Raw genomic sequence first — 18,101 nt, 5'->3', positions numbered from 1 at the left:
GTTTTATATAGTTGATAAATAAAGCAGTTTTTACAAGTGCTGTCTTTGTCTTGTCTAATCATTTAAGTATTTAGGGTTTTCTGACAGAATACATTGTGCAGAATTCAAAGTCACTCTGTTTTTGTAAAAGTATTGTATAACCCATTATTGTGGTTCCATTTAAAGTAATCATACAAATATGAAGACAATATTTAAATATATTATCAATGACTTCAAAGGGGAATCTAAAATATTTAGTTCACAAGCACAGTCAGGTAAACAAACACTGCCACCTCTTTTATGGACTTCTGATATACTAGGAAGGAGCAGTACCTTTTATTTGAAGTTTTATTTACATTTAACAATGACAAATGTATATAACAGTTTATAATTTCCTTCAGGAAAATTGTTTTTGGAAGTAAAACGCGTTGTTGGTTATCAGTTAATGTTTTGTGTAGGGGATCCGCTGGTGAGTATGCCTGACTCATTAGTAAATTACCTGCCCTACTCATTGATGGCGGGCTATCATCCTGCCATGGTCCTTCCTCCGCCCCCACCCGACAGTCGGACCAGCTCGCCTTGTCAGTCTAACTCTCCAAGCCGTGCAGGATCCCCGGGACGACCCAAGCAGTTGCCTGCCTTCACCCGTCCGCCACCAACCATAGACCCGACGCCCAAGTACAGCAGTGTCGACCAGGTCAGTGTCATGCAAATAGATCTTGCATGAATGTACATTTCCTGTCAATGGACAGCCATATATGTGTAGAAATTATACACAAAAATTAAATTGTGTTTTGAATTTCTTTATACTTGTGCGTGTTTTATAAGTTTTATAACAAGGATTTTTTTTTATTATAGAATTACCATCATATTTAAAACTGACTTCAATAGGAGGAAGTTATACAATTCTACTTATTTCTATGTTTTTTTTTCCTGTATGTCCAGCAACGTTTTCAAAACTACTGAACCTATTTTATGAATAATTTCTAAACGAAAGAGGGCTGCCCAAGAGTGGTCCCACATTAATTCTGTTAAGGATTAAACAATTATCTGACCATGAAGTCATTTTGGAAGTCAAGAATCTTTATTTCCAAAGTAGTTTTATATATAAATCTATATGGGGAAGCCAGACAAAGCAAATTGTGGAGATGCCATTTTCTTACAATTGCTACCTTGTTCAGAAATTCCAGGAAACACAATTTTTCATATTTGGCTTCAGAATAACGTCCATATTGAAGAAAAAATAGAAAATCTGTCCTGGAGCAATGGTACAAGATTGAGTGCGGAGTTTAATATTTTCCAAATAATTATAAGTTACCTTAGAATTGCTGTGGGAAGTTCCCTAGTCTATACCAGAGTTCTAGAAGACCTTCCTGTAGGAGCTCTTTGAAACATTATATGAAGTAAATAGTTGGAATTAAAATTCTGAGATGTAGTTTTTCTGCATTTCTCTTTTCTTATAAATTGTATTTTTCTATCAATCTGGACCTGTACTTGCTTCCTTAACTTCTTTTGTACTTGCTTCCAGTAAATTGTAAATTGTTAAATCTTCTTATATGTTTTATTCCTGGCGGAGGGTATGTAGGGCATTCACATCAAGGTCATCTATTGCTCCACCTTCTTGATAGGACAACAGTAGGATTTTAGTTATTTGCCATTGTTATATTTGACTAAAAAGTAGAACACTACATTTCGAGGATTGAAATCTACCCTCCTACTCAGATAAAAGAAATGTTCTAAGACATCAAAAGACTATAAAATGTGACAATGGACTACCACCCATTATAAGTGTTATAATATTTATTTAGTGATATCTGAAAAACCTCATGAAGTCCAGACTGAAAAGAATGAACCAAGTGATGTCACCGTAGAGGAGCCAAGATCACAAACATCACACCCGAACTAATGAAGGTGAAGCAATGACAGAGAACTTAATGTTGGCATTTCCTGTGATTGATATAGCGGTGGTTTGTGTGGACAAGAGAACAGGAAGGTGATGATCAGCAAGGGGAAGGGTAAAGGCCAGTCACCTCTGGTCTAATGTTTTTTCCTAGACCTCAATGCCATGGGGTGTGGACTAATTTTATTACTTGAGGTTTCTTTGATTGATAAAATCCTTTTCTTTTAAAATCTTTAAAAGACTTCCTAGTGAATTATTTTTTAAATACTGGCAGCCAAAGTGGTCTAACCTCAACTCAACAGAAGGTTGACTTAACAGTTGGTCTGCCAGTTTTATGTATGAAACCTCAATTATTTTGCTTAAAAGAAATTCTACTCTAGGTGTATTGGCTTCATCCCAGTTCATGTGATGAGTTTCAGACCAGCAGTGTTCAGCAATTTTAGACTTTTCCACTAGATTTATTTTGTATTTTATTAATGTACTTTAATTCTTACATTTAGTGGTCTTTTTCTTTCGTCTATGTATTCCCTTTTATAAGAACATGAAGTATGTATTGTAATTATGTACATTTTAGCAGTTGAGGCGGATGACCGATGAGGAACTGCGGGAGCAGGGCTTCAACAACCAATCTATCACGCAACTGCGCACACTGGAAACCAAACTTCAGGCCACCAACGGCTACAATCTGCCGGGCAAGAAGCTACCTGCACCTGCCGAGCCTGACCTTCACGCTGACCTTGCTCTCACTGTAAGTCAGCATAGTCTGACTTTATTGTCATAGTGACTATCTTTGAATAGACAACAGTTTTGTATCCTCAAGATAAAGGTGTGGTCAGCAGATATGAATTGTTGTTATAACAATAATTTGTGGGTAAGACACATCACTATGACACAATAAAATTAAAAAAGTGTACACTTATTCATCCAGTTATAAACATCATATAGAATTCTTGTATATATTTTATTTGGGTGTCAAAATTATTAAAAGTATATTAGGAAGGTGACAATGCGATAAAGCAATGGTATTTCAATGATAAAAGTAGTGCACTCCTAGAGAGGTGTTGTCGTGAAAGGTGATCATGTTTAGTTAGGAGAAGTATTATTAAGTTGAATCTTTATGCTTTCCAGCACTTAGCAATTTCAGAAATGGCAAAACATTTTTAGTTTCACTGGTTGAAAAAAAACCATAAGCTCAAATTGTATAGCAAATTTTCATAATCAAGAATTTTCACTGATAATTTTTGTTGTAAAAAATTAATTATTTTGTAGAAAAATTGCTGGTTACAGTAATAAAATGAAGTATTATTTCCATTTCACAAATTTCAAAAAGAGGTTTATATCTAAAATGGTGAACTTTCAAAATACTCATATACTGATGTTAACTCTTGACATATTTTTAAATTATCAATTTAGGATTGGTATCCACTATTTAAATTTATTTGTGTGTCAATTTTATATATGTGTTTCAAAGGCATATAGAAAATGAAAAAAAATGTAATTAATAAATTATTATTCTAAAGAAACTGAAGAGCCGAGTTTGTATATATATTAATCATAAGCTTAAAAATTTCAAAAAGAAGACATCTCCCATAATTCTAGAACCAAAAAAGGGCTTAAACTGTTTGAAATTAAACATTGTTCTTATAGGGTGAAACTTGGTCTTTTCACTTCATATTTTGGTGTTAATATGTTCACGATGACATGTACCACATTGGGTAGACGCGATCTTTCACAAACTACCATCATATATCTGATCAAGTACACACCGGCCTTTTGTAGGGCAGGTCTTGTGCCCGATGGGGTACATGTTGCTGTTCGTTTCCTTATAGCATTTTTATTGTTTGCATTTCTACTTGATTTGTTAATTTAGATCTCTTGCTTAAATAAATAGCTCAGACTATTGTGTACCTTGTTGGACGCACAATTGTTCAATTTCTTAGGTAACCCTTGGGGTATATAAAGAATGGTTGAAAAAACATATTAAAATAATCTTTTTCTGCAAAATTTTGAAGCCTATATCCTTTTTTCGTTATACTTCGATGTTTAACATATAAAAATCTATTGCAGTTTTTTGCCATTATTATAGAAAAATTTGACAACATATAAAAAAGTGCAGCAATTAACCGTCGTTGTGAACGCATTAAATAACTGATAACACCAATGTAAAAATGCTATCCGTTTAGCAGACATGAAAATGTCAGTAGAATCACGTCGTAATTCCAAGGTATGAAATATTTGTTACAAATTTCAAAACACCAGTTTAAATGGATTAGATGAAGAATAAACACAGTTCAGCTCTAATATTTGGCCTGGTTTTTTTTTTTACTATTGTGCAAATACATAAACTACAGTGGGGCGCAGTGCTGACGATGTTAATGCCTTAAGTAATTAAAGATGCTCTTGGATTGGAACTTTTCTTCTCAATCTACTAATAAATCATAGTGATGTAAAATATTTCCAGAGAATTGAATTGAATTTGTATTTTATTTCAAAGGTGAATGTGATAAAATTTGTTTTATTAGTCTTGGTTGTTTTACTTAAACAAACTTCTTTCAATTCCCAATTGTGTAAAAATAGTAAAACACATGTTACATTTTTTTATCTAATAATGCTTTAAAACATTATATTATAATTTGATTACTCAATTTAATTTATTAAGCAATGTAATCTTGAACAAACAAATAGAACAATGATTCCAATGAGAAAGTATGTGGTCCTTTTGTTTTCTTTTGAAGAAATATAAATTTTTAGCAGGAAATATTTCATATTTTTTTACAAGCAAAGATTGCTAACTACCGTTTATCCTCAGGTGGTCATTAATTCAAAATGAGATCATAAATTCGAAGCTCATAAATTATAATTCTTAACATAAACACTTACATGACTGTTATTTGTTGTGCTACTTTTAACATTTAATATAAAAAAAATCATAATTGTATAATAAATAATTGTATTATTTGTTTACAACTGATTAGATAACACAATAATATTCAGTAATGTTTTGTACAAGACAATATTTCTTGAATCTCATTTCCTATGGTATACAGTATGAACTAATATTCTTGTATAAACATCAAATCTTGAGTTGTTGTTGTTGCAGCAGGGAGGGCCACTGCGTCGCTACAACAGCGTGGATGGGCCACTTAACCCCCCACCGTTTTACTACCACCCCTGCTTGACCTCGCCATCCTGCCTCTGTGTGGTGAACTACCATCCTCATAACAAACTACCACAATTGGTTCAAAGGATGAGGAACGTAGGACTAGACCACTCCAGCACCAGTGATAGTGCCAGTGACCACTCCCCGCCAGACACCCCCAGCCTCTCTGCTACCAATGACAGAGGTTAGCCAAGTTGTATTACTTAGTTGTATATACTTATTGGTGATGAGGAACTTAGGACTGGACCACTCCAGCACCAGTGATAGTGCCAGTGACCACTCCCCGCCAGACACCCCCAGCCTCTCTGCTACCAATGACAGAGGTCAGCCAAGTTGTATTACTTAGTTGTATATACTTATTGGTGATGAGGAACTTAGGACTGGACCACTCCAGCACCAGTGGATAGTGCCAGTGACCACTCCCCGCCAGACACCCCCAACCTCTCTGCTACCAATGACAGAGGTCAGCCAAGTTGTATTACTTAGTTGTATATACTTATTGGTGATGAGGAACTTAGGACTGGACCACTCCAGCACCAGTGATAGTGCCAGTGACCACTCCCCGCCACCTGTATTCTTGTTGAATGTGAGGATACACACGCTTGTTGCAGTGCTTACAGTTACGTGAGAACACAAGACAAAAGCCTTTACTTAAAATACCTATGAAAATACCTTGTATTGTTATTAACCCTTCAACGCGTTATTTTTTATTTCATGGTCATACTCCCTCCTGCGTTGATTTTTCTGGCGGTTTTTTAGAGATTTTGTGTTTTATAAATAATATAAGCAAATTACCCAAGTTTATAATTATTTTATTATACTTCTATGTTGTTAGTGTTTAAAATTAGCCAAATTAAACAAAATTAACCTACTTTAGCTTAATTTCCCTAAAAGGTTAGCTAGCTAACCTACAAACCATCCCCAACTCATGTTTATAAAACACAACAAATTGTTCCTGTCAAAACGGGATTTCCTTCTTCAAAAACAATATAGTTAGCTTGTAAAACTAATAATAATAACTAAACAAAGGAAAGTAAATTACACAAAAATATGTCAGTTGAACATAACCATCACTCTAACAATGACTGTAAACAACAACAAACGTAAGCTGACAAACGATCGGCTGCACGGCAATGACGTCGTCTTGAATGCAGCTGATTTCTCAGATATTTTTTCTAAAGATCGATTTTTCGAGATATCGACTCAATTAATCGAAAGTTTGAATCTTCTCCTTTCGATTGGTATACATTTTTCATTGAAAACATTCGATAGTCGTCTGTTACAGCTACAAAAATAACCGACTACTCCATGACGTACTCAGTACGGCAAAACGCGATCTCAAGTAAAAGTGTCATGACGTACCTAGTACGGCAAAACGCGTTGAAGGGTTAAGAATTAAGAAGGAAGTTTCAGTTGATACAATTATGCTACTGTTTATTGTTATTGTTTATGGTTACTGTTATGTGTTTATTGTTTAATTTGAAATGTGTACCTCATTTTTATTAATAATAACAATTCATTATATTATTATATTAACAGTATTATTATGTAAAGACAAGGGATTTATTTCACAGCTGAGAAGTTCTGACATGATTGTAGCAAATTCCCAAACATATAGGTTATTAGCTGTTACTCAAATCTTTCCTTGCATTTCCTTTAGCATAAAAGGAAGCATAGACTATTTCTATTTAAATGTAATTACTTTTATGAGATTGGTGAATGGTGGTCATCTCTATAGAGCTACTTCCGTCAGTATCTAAGAGGCCAATGAGTTTGAGATTTGGGATAATAAAAAAAGTTTCTTAGATTATTAGCTTTCATGTCATAGATTTCAGTAAAGAAATAAATTTAAGGAAGTTTTAAATTTATTACTGAAAGATATGTGTTGTATATGTATGTAAATACTTGTGTGATTTACTTAACTTCATTATGTTAAGTACTAAACATTTTGTATTGTACAATGAAACATTTTAGTTGAAAACTACTGTCAATACTGTTTCAGTTACTACTGAAACAGTATTGACAGTAGTTTTCAACTAAAATGTTTCATTGTTATTTTGAATCCGAGTATAGTAATTTGTTGCCATTATTGGTGAGGCTAAAAAGTTACTCAGGTTTCAGTGGCCAAGGAAGGAAAGTAGGTTAGTAAGTAAGTACAATACTACTTATGTAATTGCTATCAATAGTGTTATTCATTTAACTCATTGTGGATTGCTAACGAGGTATCTCGTCACATAACAAGGTATGGTGATGAGATCAGCCTATCATTGCGTTCTGATGTTAATATTGCATCCTAAAAGTTGTAATATTGTCTAGTAGAAAGCGATTGTGTGTTTTTTAGACAAAAATATTCTTAATAACTTACCATGTTAGTTTTACTTTCTCAAACTTCCGTAATAACTCAATAGATCACATTGGTATATTTAAGCTAAAAAGCACTTTTTTTACCACTTCCATTGATTATTTTATTGTGAATTAATTCAAACTTGTGTAACGTTTTTGTATTATTTACCATCATCTAATCTCCTTCAGTATATTGATAACTGTCACTTATTTATATTTTGAAATTAAGCGTTTATTCAACACATCTTTTAGCTCTATAATACATTTGGGATTAAATTATTTAGATTTTCAACTCAGTGTAAAATTCAGTAGTTAGGAAATAAGTTTTAAGCAGTTATTGCTTTATTATTGCATTAAAAATGTTTCTTTTATTGTAAATCACTCATCAGAAGAGATAATTATGTAATGAATAATTATATTGGTGCCAATAATATATTATTAATGTTACGTGAATTTAACTAACAAATGTAACATAGCTAAACTAATACTAAAACATGCTTAATATTAAGCATTAAACAACACATCATAAAATTTATTGACACCAGTATATATATATATATATATATACCTGTTCTTATGATATTGTGTGAGATTTAAAAAGTACATATTATATTTCAAATAAAACTTAATCTAAACTATACTGTTATTGTTACAGGGCCCCCGCCTGGGCCAGTGGAGGGATGGGAGGAGTCAGTGGACGAGAGGCGAGCAACGGGAGTGGGGCGAGCCCGGGGTGGAGGGCGGTCTAGCCGCTCCAACCCGCCTGGCATACAAACCTTGCCCAGAGGTCGAGGACACAACCCTCCTCATAGGTGAGTCTTACAGTTGGTCGTAACACCTGAGAAATTCACCATTTCTGTAATACAACAGTGTGAAATCATTACACCAAGTTTTATTAGAGAGCAATGGTCAATTTGCTGAAAATTCTTTATGAGGACAAGTTAGCCTGTATCAGCTCAGATAATAAAGTTGGAAATGAACACTGCGTGAAGACTCGCTTGTGACCATATGGCTATACTAGGCTCTTACAGGGGGTAGGGTGAGACGGATATAAACATTGAGTGTTCAGTGGGGATGGGAGTGGAAAGGTGAGTGCACACTTTGGCATATATTGGGCTGAAGTTCAAGTGAAATACAAGATGGATCAGTTCTTGCTGTGTGTGTAGTATACCACACAAGACGTTCTTGTAGAAACAGCACAAAAAAACATTTGTTTCAAAGATGAAAAATGATAAGAGAGAGGTTCACTACAGTTTAAGTACCAATAGGAAGATTAAAAAGACTACTTTATGATGTTTCAATATTTTTTTATCTTTTGTGGAAGCTCTAACTCAAATCCTAAAACAATTAGCTACCTTCCACCTTAATAACTGGATGGCCAGCTTTATACTTACAGGTTTGAAAAAAGCTCTGGGCCTAAAAGGTTAATGTTTGATAGAGAACCAACAAGAGGCCTAAATGAAGCACTGTAATGTTACAAAGGATAGTTTACAATAGTTACTGATATTTCATCTGTACTAAAAGCTTTCTCAAAGCAGGTGAGAAAATAAAATGTAGTGGAGCTGTGTAAGGGTTTTCAAAAATATTATTTATTGTAAATACTTGTAAAACTGTCCACAGAATAATTCATACTGAAAAATAGAATTTGTATTTAGATGTCTGGAAATCTGGTATAAGTATTACCGTTCTCTTAGTCAATCACAAGTAATTGGTCAAAATTGGTGTGTTCAGGACATTTCTTTTTGTTAAACAGCATGAATTATAGTTCCTAAACTATATTTTTATAATACAGTATGTTGTTATTTAATTCTTTATGCTCATTATATTTAATTTATTAGAGAAATAAAATACATTGCAATTTATAGTTTGAAACCGCAATAACTGGCACTTCAATTCACTATTTTTAAGCAAAAAGGATTTTAATTTGTGATAAATCGTGTAAGAAAAATAAAAAGTTTAAAAGTGTTAAAAGTTTATTCATATTATGTTATTTATTATAAAACACTTTTCGAGGCTACATCTCTAACATTAATTTGTGAGTTATGTGAGTTGTTATGTTGTGTGTTATAATGTGTGAACCTTAAACTGCATTGTATAAATAATAATAAACAAATTATTCAAATTAAAAAGTAAGGCGGCTCAGTTAAAGGTATTGTCATGAATTTTATTTTCTATCATTTACAATTTCCCATCATTTTGGACAAAATGTGAGTGTCACATACATTTCAATCCATACCTAACATTTGCTAACTGAGTTGTGATAATTTATACATTAAAATTATACCGATAAAGAATACAATGTATACAAACATTTGTGTTGTACAAGTGTAATGTTACATTTTCTATCTAATTTTAATTATATATAAAATTATAAATCACAAAATTTATTAAGAGATTCAGTTTTTAAATGGGTTTCATTCAAGATTATAAAATAAAGTTATAGAATAAAAATTTATTTTTATTGAAAACTACTTTTTGCTCGTAAAAAGTACTACTGTTTTATTGTTTACACTTAATTTACCGATTTAGAAAATTAAACAGTTTTTGTTTAAAATATTGCTGTTAATGTACCTTGAGATGAAAACTTTTTGTCCAAATTGCTAAAAAAACAGAAACTCTTCATCAACCTTCCTTTAGAAGAAATTAAATTTCATGCAAATTGTTGGATAATCAAAATGCATTTTCATTTGTATTTTTAAATTTATTAAGTTGTTTGATCCTCAAAGTTAATTTAAAATTGAAATCACCTTATTATCTTGTACTACTTCCAGGCGGAGGGATGCGAATGTAGCCAATGGTACACCCGACGACCGCAAGGTGTTCTCGGCCGGAGAGAGTGGAGGAGGAGGAGGGGTGGCCTTCCCCTACTCCACAACACCCTTCCTGCCACCCAATCAATTCATCCCATACCCTACTTTCACCTCGCAGGGTGTGTTCAGGTTGCCCTTCCACCACCCCAACGGTGAAATGCTTTACCATCACTTGCCCCCACCTGCTGGACAGCCCTTCCTGCCTACCAGGCCCGCTCCGCCCCCTCACCTACCTTTCTCACCCCTTGTGCCACCGCCCAAGATATCATGCTACAATTGTGGAAGTCAAAGCCACATTGGCACAGATTGCCCTGAAGCTACCATTGAAGAAATCACCAACAAGGGTATGATGTTACGCATATATTGCAAATTATGGCCAATATAGATTTAGTGGCGTTACATAGAAGTGGCGATAATCATAGATTCAGTAGTAGACTGTTTCAGTTCATATATCGGACTTTGATAACCTGGAATTATTTTATAACCTTTCTTTTAAAAACATGAATTTCATCAGAAAATTCAGGCTCTTAAAAATTACTGTTAGTGTACATGTCATCTCAGATTGCGTGTCTTCTATTTGCTTTTATTTACAAAATTCAAAATTGTGTTACGTCTGTCTTTAACCCCTCAACGCGTTTTGCCGTACTAGGTACGTCATGACACTTTTACTTGAGATCGCGTTTTGCCGTACTGAGTACGTCATGGAGTAGTCGGTTATTTTTGTAGCTGTAACAGACGACTATCGAATGTTTTCAATGAAAAAATGTATACCAATCGAAAGGAGAAGATTCAAACTTTCGATTAATTGAGTCGATATCTCGAAAAATCGATCTTTAGAAAAAATATCTGAGAAATCAGCTGCATTCAAGACGACGTCATTGCCGTGCAGCCGATCGTTTGTCAGCTTACGTTTGTTGTTGTTTACAGTCATTGTTAGTGTGATGGTTTATGTTCAAACTGACATATTTTTGTGTGTTTTACGTTCCTTTGTTTAGTTATTATTATTAGTTTTACAAGCTAACTATATTGTTTTGAAGAAGGAAATCCCGTTTTGACAGGAACAATTTGTTGTGTTTTATAAACATGAGTTGGGGATGGTTTGTAGGTTAGCTAGCTTTTAGGGAAATTAACCTAAAGTAGGTTAATTTTGTTTAATTTGGCTAATTTTAAACACTAACAACATAGAAGTATAATAAAATAATTATAAACTTGGGTAATTTGCTTATATTATTTATAAAACACAAAATCTCTAAAAAACCGCCAGAAAAATCAACGCAGGAGGGAGTATGACCATGAAAAAAAAAATAACGCGTTGAAGGGTTAATAAGACATCCATTGCAGACATTCTTGGACCTATACAAGTCTATTGTCCTAATATTGGCAAAGTTGCTTTTGCTTTCAGAAGGGGTAGTCTTCTTTTTGGATATACATGTGTGTGATCAGATAATCCAAAAGAGAAATCCAAACAGTACAGAAGTTGACATAATTTTTATCAGCTATTATTAAAATTATTAACTTACTTTAATTCTTTTATTTCCACAGGATTTAGCCTACTATGGCTTCTGCAAATCAAACTGCTCTTAACCCTTAGCACGCCGTAGACGGAATAATCCGCGATGTTGTTAGGTCTTATAACGCTGAAGACAAAATAATCCGCCGATCGATAAAAATATATTTTATTATTGTTTTTGAAATTTATAAGCTCAATATATAAGCCACAATACTAAGTAATGTACTGGCTTGACCAAATAAACCAGTTGCAGCTGTCAGTTGGCCGCAGTAGGTAAACAATAAATTGTTTTGTTGCCGGCAGCTGTTCTCCCACTCCCGTCTGTACGCCGATGACGATACTATCCGCCATTACTGACTGTCAGTGGAGCACGCATTGTGCCTTTGCGAAGTGTTCTTGCGTTGTCATTCCTTATACAAACAGTTGTAAAAAGTTGTTGTTACCATGTTTTAGGTGTTATAATCAAGTTTTTATTGTTTCTTTTCTGTTGTGTAATTAAGGCTCATCACCCAGACGATTCTGATTATGACGATTTTGTTGCTAAAGTTTTGAATGCTACGTTTTCTAGTGCTTATTATGAACTTATAAACTAATCAAGATCAGCATATTACACTTTATTTGTTTTCTTATCCTTGTACATAGTTTTAATATTTTTCATCACATGTAGGCCTATTTGATTACTCTGTAACCTGAATTTGATTTTTATTGAAATATTCCATTATTATGAAAAAAATGTGATTATTTTAATGCAAGTATTACATTATTGTAAAATTTATTTGTTGTTGTGTGTTATTAGTCATTAGGAATGAATAAAAAAAATAGCTTTAAGGAATTTTCGTTTTCATTTTTTCACCTTAAATGAACGTAATCTAAAAAAATACTAAATTTATATCGGCGTACAAAGGGTTAAAATATTACTTACTTTTACCATATCTACTAGCTGTTACCCGCAGCTTCGCACACAATTTTTAGAATCGAAGTCCTTATATTACTTAGTAAAAGCAATTATGATGTAATATGATGAGAGTTCTATAAAAATTTTAAAACGTAAGTAGGCATACATCAGGTAGATATTTAAGTTCATGGTAAATAGTATCAGAGTTTAACTTAATTATTATATCATTTTTTGGCACGTGTAGGAGGATTCTGGTTCTAATTAATTATATACATAACGTCACAGCTGAATCTGCCTTGTCATCCCGATCAAGAAAACACAAATCTCGGATCACACAGGTTTAGGAAATTTACTTCAGTTAAAATTTCCAGTCCTTGTCATATATTTCAGGTGTAAGATATTTCCAGTACCATAGTAGAGTTTGCCTCGTTGTTCTGACGAAGAAAAAATATATATACTTACGTAGGACCGAGATGCCTACTTCGGTTAAAAAATGCCTACTTAAGACCGTTTAAATTAACTTACCTACTATGTCACAGTTTAGTTTGCCATATTGCCTCGATCAAAATACTATATACGTTCGATTATCTAGCTCTCGGAAACTATTTTGGTCAAAATCATGTTAACATAGTTGAGTTTGCCTTGTCCTGATGAAGAAAATACACACATAAGTAAAACTGAAAAGCCTATTATGACCTAGGGGGAAGTTCTACCTACTTGTTATGTACTTTCGGTATAAAAGGAAAATCCTTATTAAGGTTAAGCAGCATTCCAAAATAATCGTTATTAAAGTGTTGCGTTACACTTCTTTTTTGGACTGTAGCCAGGGAAAGAATGAATCGTTGAGGCATGTTAGTATTCATTTCTCTGTTTTTCCATAAGCAATTGTTAAAATGTAATATCGTAATGTCAAGGAAGCCCACCAGTTTAAAGTAACTTATATGAAAACATTCATAACTTTGTTCATTAAAGTTAGTTTTATAACAGTATTTAATGCATTAGATATTTTAATTCGTCACTGGCGCAATCTGGAGTAAAATTTATGTATTAATGTTTTATTTACGATCTGCATTACATTACCGATCAAGCACTGTGACTTATTGATAAAATTTAAATGTTAACAGATGTTTCAGAAAGTTTGTCGAACTATAGCTGTCAACAGCTGTTTAGTGCCAGTTTAATTTGAATTATGAAATGTAAAAACTACAATTTTTTCTGAATTCCAAAATATTCCAGGTAACCTTTCTTAACTTTTTCTTCATAAAAATCTTCCTTGGATTTCAATGTACATTTTACAAAAAGAATTAACCGAATTGGTCCAGCCGTTATCAAGATTAGCGCTTACCAACACATTTTGCCATTCATTTTTATTTATAAGATTATACAAGCTTCTTTTAAGATTGATTAGGAAGGGTCAGGCAGGCTAGGTTTGACATTTTCTATTCTTTTACAGTGATAAAAACCTTCAAAAACTGGTAAAAATTGTTGGTAATAAAATAATATACAGCTCAGTCTTAAGTTTTTTACAATATTTATTTAATTTAAATACATAGGGAGGAAAAACAAATTTTAAACAGAGAAAATTGATTTCTTATTAAAAAGATGAGTTTATGATAAACAGATACATTTCTTATGCCTTTTATTATACAAATGTACATTAACAATAAGCTCTAGGTTTTTTTAAATTTTGTATTGTCTACACGCACGCACGCACGTGAGTGTGTGTGTTTATTTATGTATGTATATAAGTTTTAAGTAAATCAATGGGTTGCTGCAATGAGTGATATGAGTGGTAAACCCAATATAGCTGTAATTACTTTTTTTTGTAGGGTGGAAACTTTTTAAATATTTTGTGGTTGTGCTCCCCCAGATTATCAAATAAGACACATGAGACTAAAGCAGTAGTAAAACTCTTTGTACCAGATCCTTATTATTAAATTTTGAGAGGCGCTTGAAAATAAAACTTCCCTTCAATCATTTTCTCTACATATTGTGCAACTGCTGCTTTTACCTCAGTTCATGTGATCATCCAATAAAATTATTTAACCCTCCAACTGATGACCGACAGCACAGATGTTCATCAATACCGCTTGTGAACAGATAAAGACGGTACTGCCGTCAGTCAACATTCCTCTATTATTGCGTGAAAACCGTTTAAGATATAAAGACATAACTTGCACCAGTCAAATCCTCCACTCATAAACACCACTTCATTTTGTATAGTTTATATTCGTAATATTCCTCGTTGTCAGCTGATATTGATCCGTTAAACAAATTTACAATATACATTTTTTAATTTATGTACAAATAACAATACTCTAGTAAGTGCATATTTCTATTATTTTAGATTTTTCTCAGGTTTCTAACAAAACATTTGATATATAACACCAATTACTTAGCATTTAGCACATATTTTTAAAACATATCCGAAAAATATGCTGCTTAATGACAAAGACTTTCTTATCATCAATCGGAGGGTTAAGCAATGTGTTAAAATCATTCTGGTAAGGATTATACGTATATATAAAGTAGATACATTTTTAGAGATAAATGAGTTCTCTAGTTTTACTGTGTCAGTCCAATTTTCTTGACAATTGTCATACATTTCTGAAATTTCATTTAGCTAATAAATTTGTATTCTTATTCTTGTATATTATTCCCAGTGGTCCAGCTGAATCGGATATACCGACCCGTGTATCTGCAATAAGCAAAGAAGGAGTTCACAAATTTTAAGACATTTTCATTTGTTGTTTTGTTTGTATATATATATACCCTTTCAAGTAGTTCAAAGACAGAAAAACCAGTGTTTTCATGTTTTAATTCTCAAGTTCCCAGAACCCTTCATCAGAAACACACTGATTTAATGAAACATAGAAACAGAACTAAAAAAAAAACTATATATATATATATATATACAGTGGAACTTGGATAATTCGAATCTCAAGGGACCAATAAAAAAATTCGAATTATCCAAAAATTCGAATTAAAAAAGTTAAGAATTAAAGGCTTAAAATAATGACACTTCACATCTTTGCTGAAAACCTTTATTGAAAATGACATGAATGGTTGTAAATGTATGTTTTTCTATGCATTTCTACTAAGCAAAGTGAGGCAAAACAGTGCAAAATTGAATCATGAATTGTCTAAAAAATACACAATTACAGTATATGTTTATGAATAAAAGAAAATAAGTTGAATGGTGATAAGAAACATTATGCAGTACAATATTATTTAATTTTTTCTAAAGAAGTCGGAATCTTCAATTGTTTTCGAACGTTAAGTCTTTCAGAAGTGACAAAAGATTCTACCATATTCAATGAATTGAAAATAGACTCACTTACGTCATTTTTACTTTCAAAAAAACGTCTAAGTTCCATGATGTGATGTGCTGCTTCGGCCGCACTCGGAACGTTTATTTCCGCCCCAACTGATGACTCACCGTCTTCGTCACTCGATGCCATGTCGCCATCTTGTTTATTGTTGAGCACTTCAGCGATGATCTCCGCGTCTGTTATCTCACCACATACTGCAACATCTTCATCCACGTTGACAAAATCTTCAAAAGAGATGGCAGGGTCAGTAATGACGTCCTCCCAGCCGTCAACTGAAGGTAACGCTTCCGCTATAATGTCGTTGGCTTTTTCGGCGTCGTCCTCCTTTTTTACAAAACCAGCTTTTTTAAAGCAATGTTTGATCGTTTCGGGCGTTACTTTGTCCCAAGCTTTCTTGCACATGCGAGAGGCTTGAAGAATGTCTAACTTGATTTTTAGGGCGTCACAATCTTCAGTCAGTACGTACTCAACCAATAAACGTCTGTAAAAATGTTTTAGATTTTTTATGATCCCCTGGTCCATAGGCTGGACAACCGAAGTCATATTGGCAGGGAAAAAAAATTACTTTAACATTTTCCATTACTGGAATCGTGTTGTGCGCAGTACAGTTGTCTATAAACAAGATAACTTTTCGTTTTTCTTTTATGAACTTTTTGTCTTAAGTTCAACAACCATTTCTCAAAAAGGTGACTGGTCATCCAAGCTCTTGCGCTGTTCACATACTCCACTGGTTTTGATTTGACGTTCTTGAAACAACGGGGACTAGCCGACTTGCCAATCATTAGTAAAGGCAGCTTTTCTGATCCGTCCATGTTTGCACCAACCAGGAGAGTAATTCTCTCTTTACTCAGTTTTCCTCCGTGGCATTTTTCTTCTTTAAATGCGAGTGTTTTGTCAGGGGTGCATTTAAAAAAAAGTCCCGTTTCATCAACATTGAAGATGTCCCTTTCATCCCGATCCTGAATCATCTCCTCCAAATCTGTTTTCCATTGGTTGGCTTCTTGTTGATTAACGCTTCCACTTTCACCACAAATGGATTTGAACGAAATTTTGTTGCGATATTTGAAGCCGTCAAGCCACCCTGTACTAGCCTTAAAATCTTTTTTCCCCAATTCAGTAGCAAATTGTTCAGCTTTGATTCTTATGAGAGGACCACTCACTGGAATCTTCTTATCCCTAGTTTGTTTGAACCACTTTAAAACACAATTGTCCAAATCTGGATTTTCTGGCTCCCTTAACCTTTTCCGGTCTTTAATGTTGTCACTTTCACTCCCGAGAATTTTTTCTTTATTCTTTAAGTAGGAGGAATTCCAAAGTCCTTGGCAATCTTAGATTTTTTCTTAACCCCCTTCTCTACTTCTTTGATTGCCGCTATTTTTTGAGCCAAAGACAAAGTTTTGTATGTTCGAGGATTACGAGGTGACGACATTTTGCTCAACGAACAAAGAGTCAAACACTAACAAATCTTATGTAAAATTACGGAAGACATACAGCACTGTATGTAAACAAACGACAAGCGAGAAAGTTCACACACCCGCACAGTTGTCAAGATAGACTAACCACGTGAAACTAACGGTTGAATCAATTTACAAAACAAACAGCTGGTGGGGAGTGGAGTGGGTGGGGTGGAGTGATCTTGCAGGCAGCGGAGCTTGTGCCAGTCGCGATGAGTCACGTCTACAAAACAATAGGCGCGGAAGCATACAGCCGAGCCGGCCGGCCTGGCGGGAGGGTGGCTAGATTTGTGTCCAATGGCCTTGAAGCAAGTGCCTTGCGAATAGAGAGAGTGCAGCGTCTTTTCGCGAATCTTTCCACTTTAAAATCGGCATCGGGTTCGAATAAAAAGTTCGAATTATCCAAAATAAACTTCGAATTATCCACGATATTTTTTATATTTATATAGAAAATGCTAGGGACCAATATAAATATTCGAATTAAAGAAGATTTCGAATTATAGAAGTTCGAATTAGCCAGGTTCCACTGTATATCCAATACAACAAATTAATGTCATACTATAATTCGCAATAAAACAAAATAAAAATCATGCTAAAATATGAAAATAATTTTTTATGTTTTCCCCAAAAGCTTGCACTGTTTTGTTTTTTATGTTTACTGCACAAGTGGCAGGCATGTATTTGTAAGCAGAATCTGCTTAAATGTCATTCTCTGAGT

General features: G+C 33.7%; 1 protein-coding gene across 3 annotated transcripts in view; it reads left to right on the top strand.

Moving 5' to 3' along the window:
- LOC124364484 (trithorax group protein osa) overlaps positions 1–18,101 on the top strand; it is a 40,540-nt gene that overhangs the window by 21,000 nt on the left and 1,439 nt on the right. The window contains exons 3-7 of one of the 3 annotated variants that reach the window (XM_046820015.1): positions 438–676; positions 2,457–2,627; positions 4,980–5,223; positions 8,038–8,194; positions 10,154–10,536. In XM_046820015.1, the coding sequence (XP_046675971.1) occupies positions 438–676; positions 2,457–2,627; positions 4,980–5,223; positions 8,038–8,194; positions 10,154–10,536 (1,194 nt within the window). Of the gene's footprint in view, positions 1–437; positions 677–2,453; positions 2,628–4,979; positions 5,224–8,037; positions 8,195–10,153; positions 10,537–18,101 lie in introns of all 3 variants that reach the window. The other 2 variants (XM_046820013.1, XM_046820014.1) reach the window with 2 other exon arrangements.

This window comes from Homalodisca vitripennis, chromosome 6 (assembly GCF_021130785.1).
Source record: "Homalodisca vitripennis isolate AUS2020 chromosome 6, UT_GWSS_2.1, whole genome shotgun sequence".
Taxonomy (NCBI): Eukaryota; Metazoa; Arthropoda; class Insecta; order Hemiptera; family Cicadellidae; genus Homalodisca; species Homalodisca vitripennis.
Note: the sequence above shows the minus strand (reverse complement) of the source record. Positions and strands in the feature narration are given on the sequence as shown.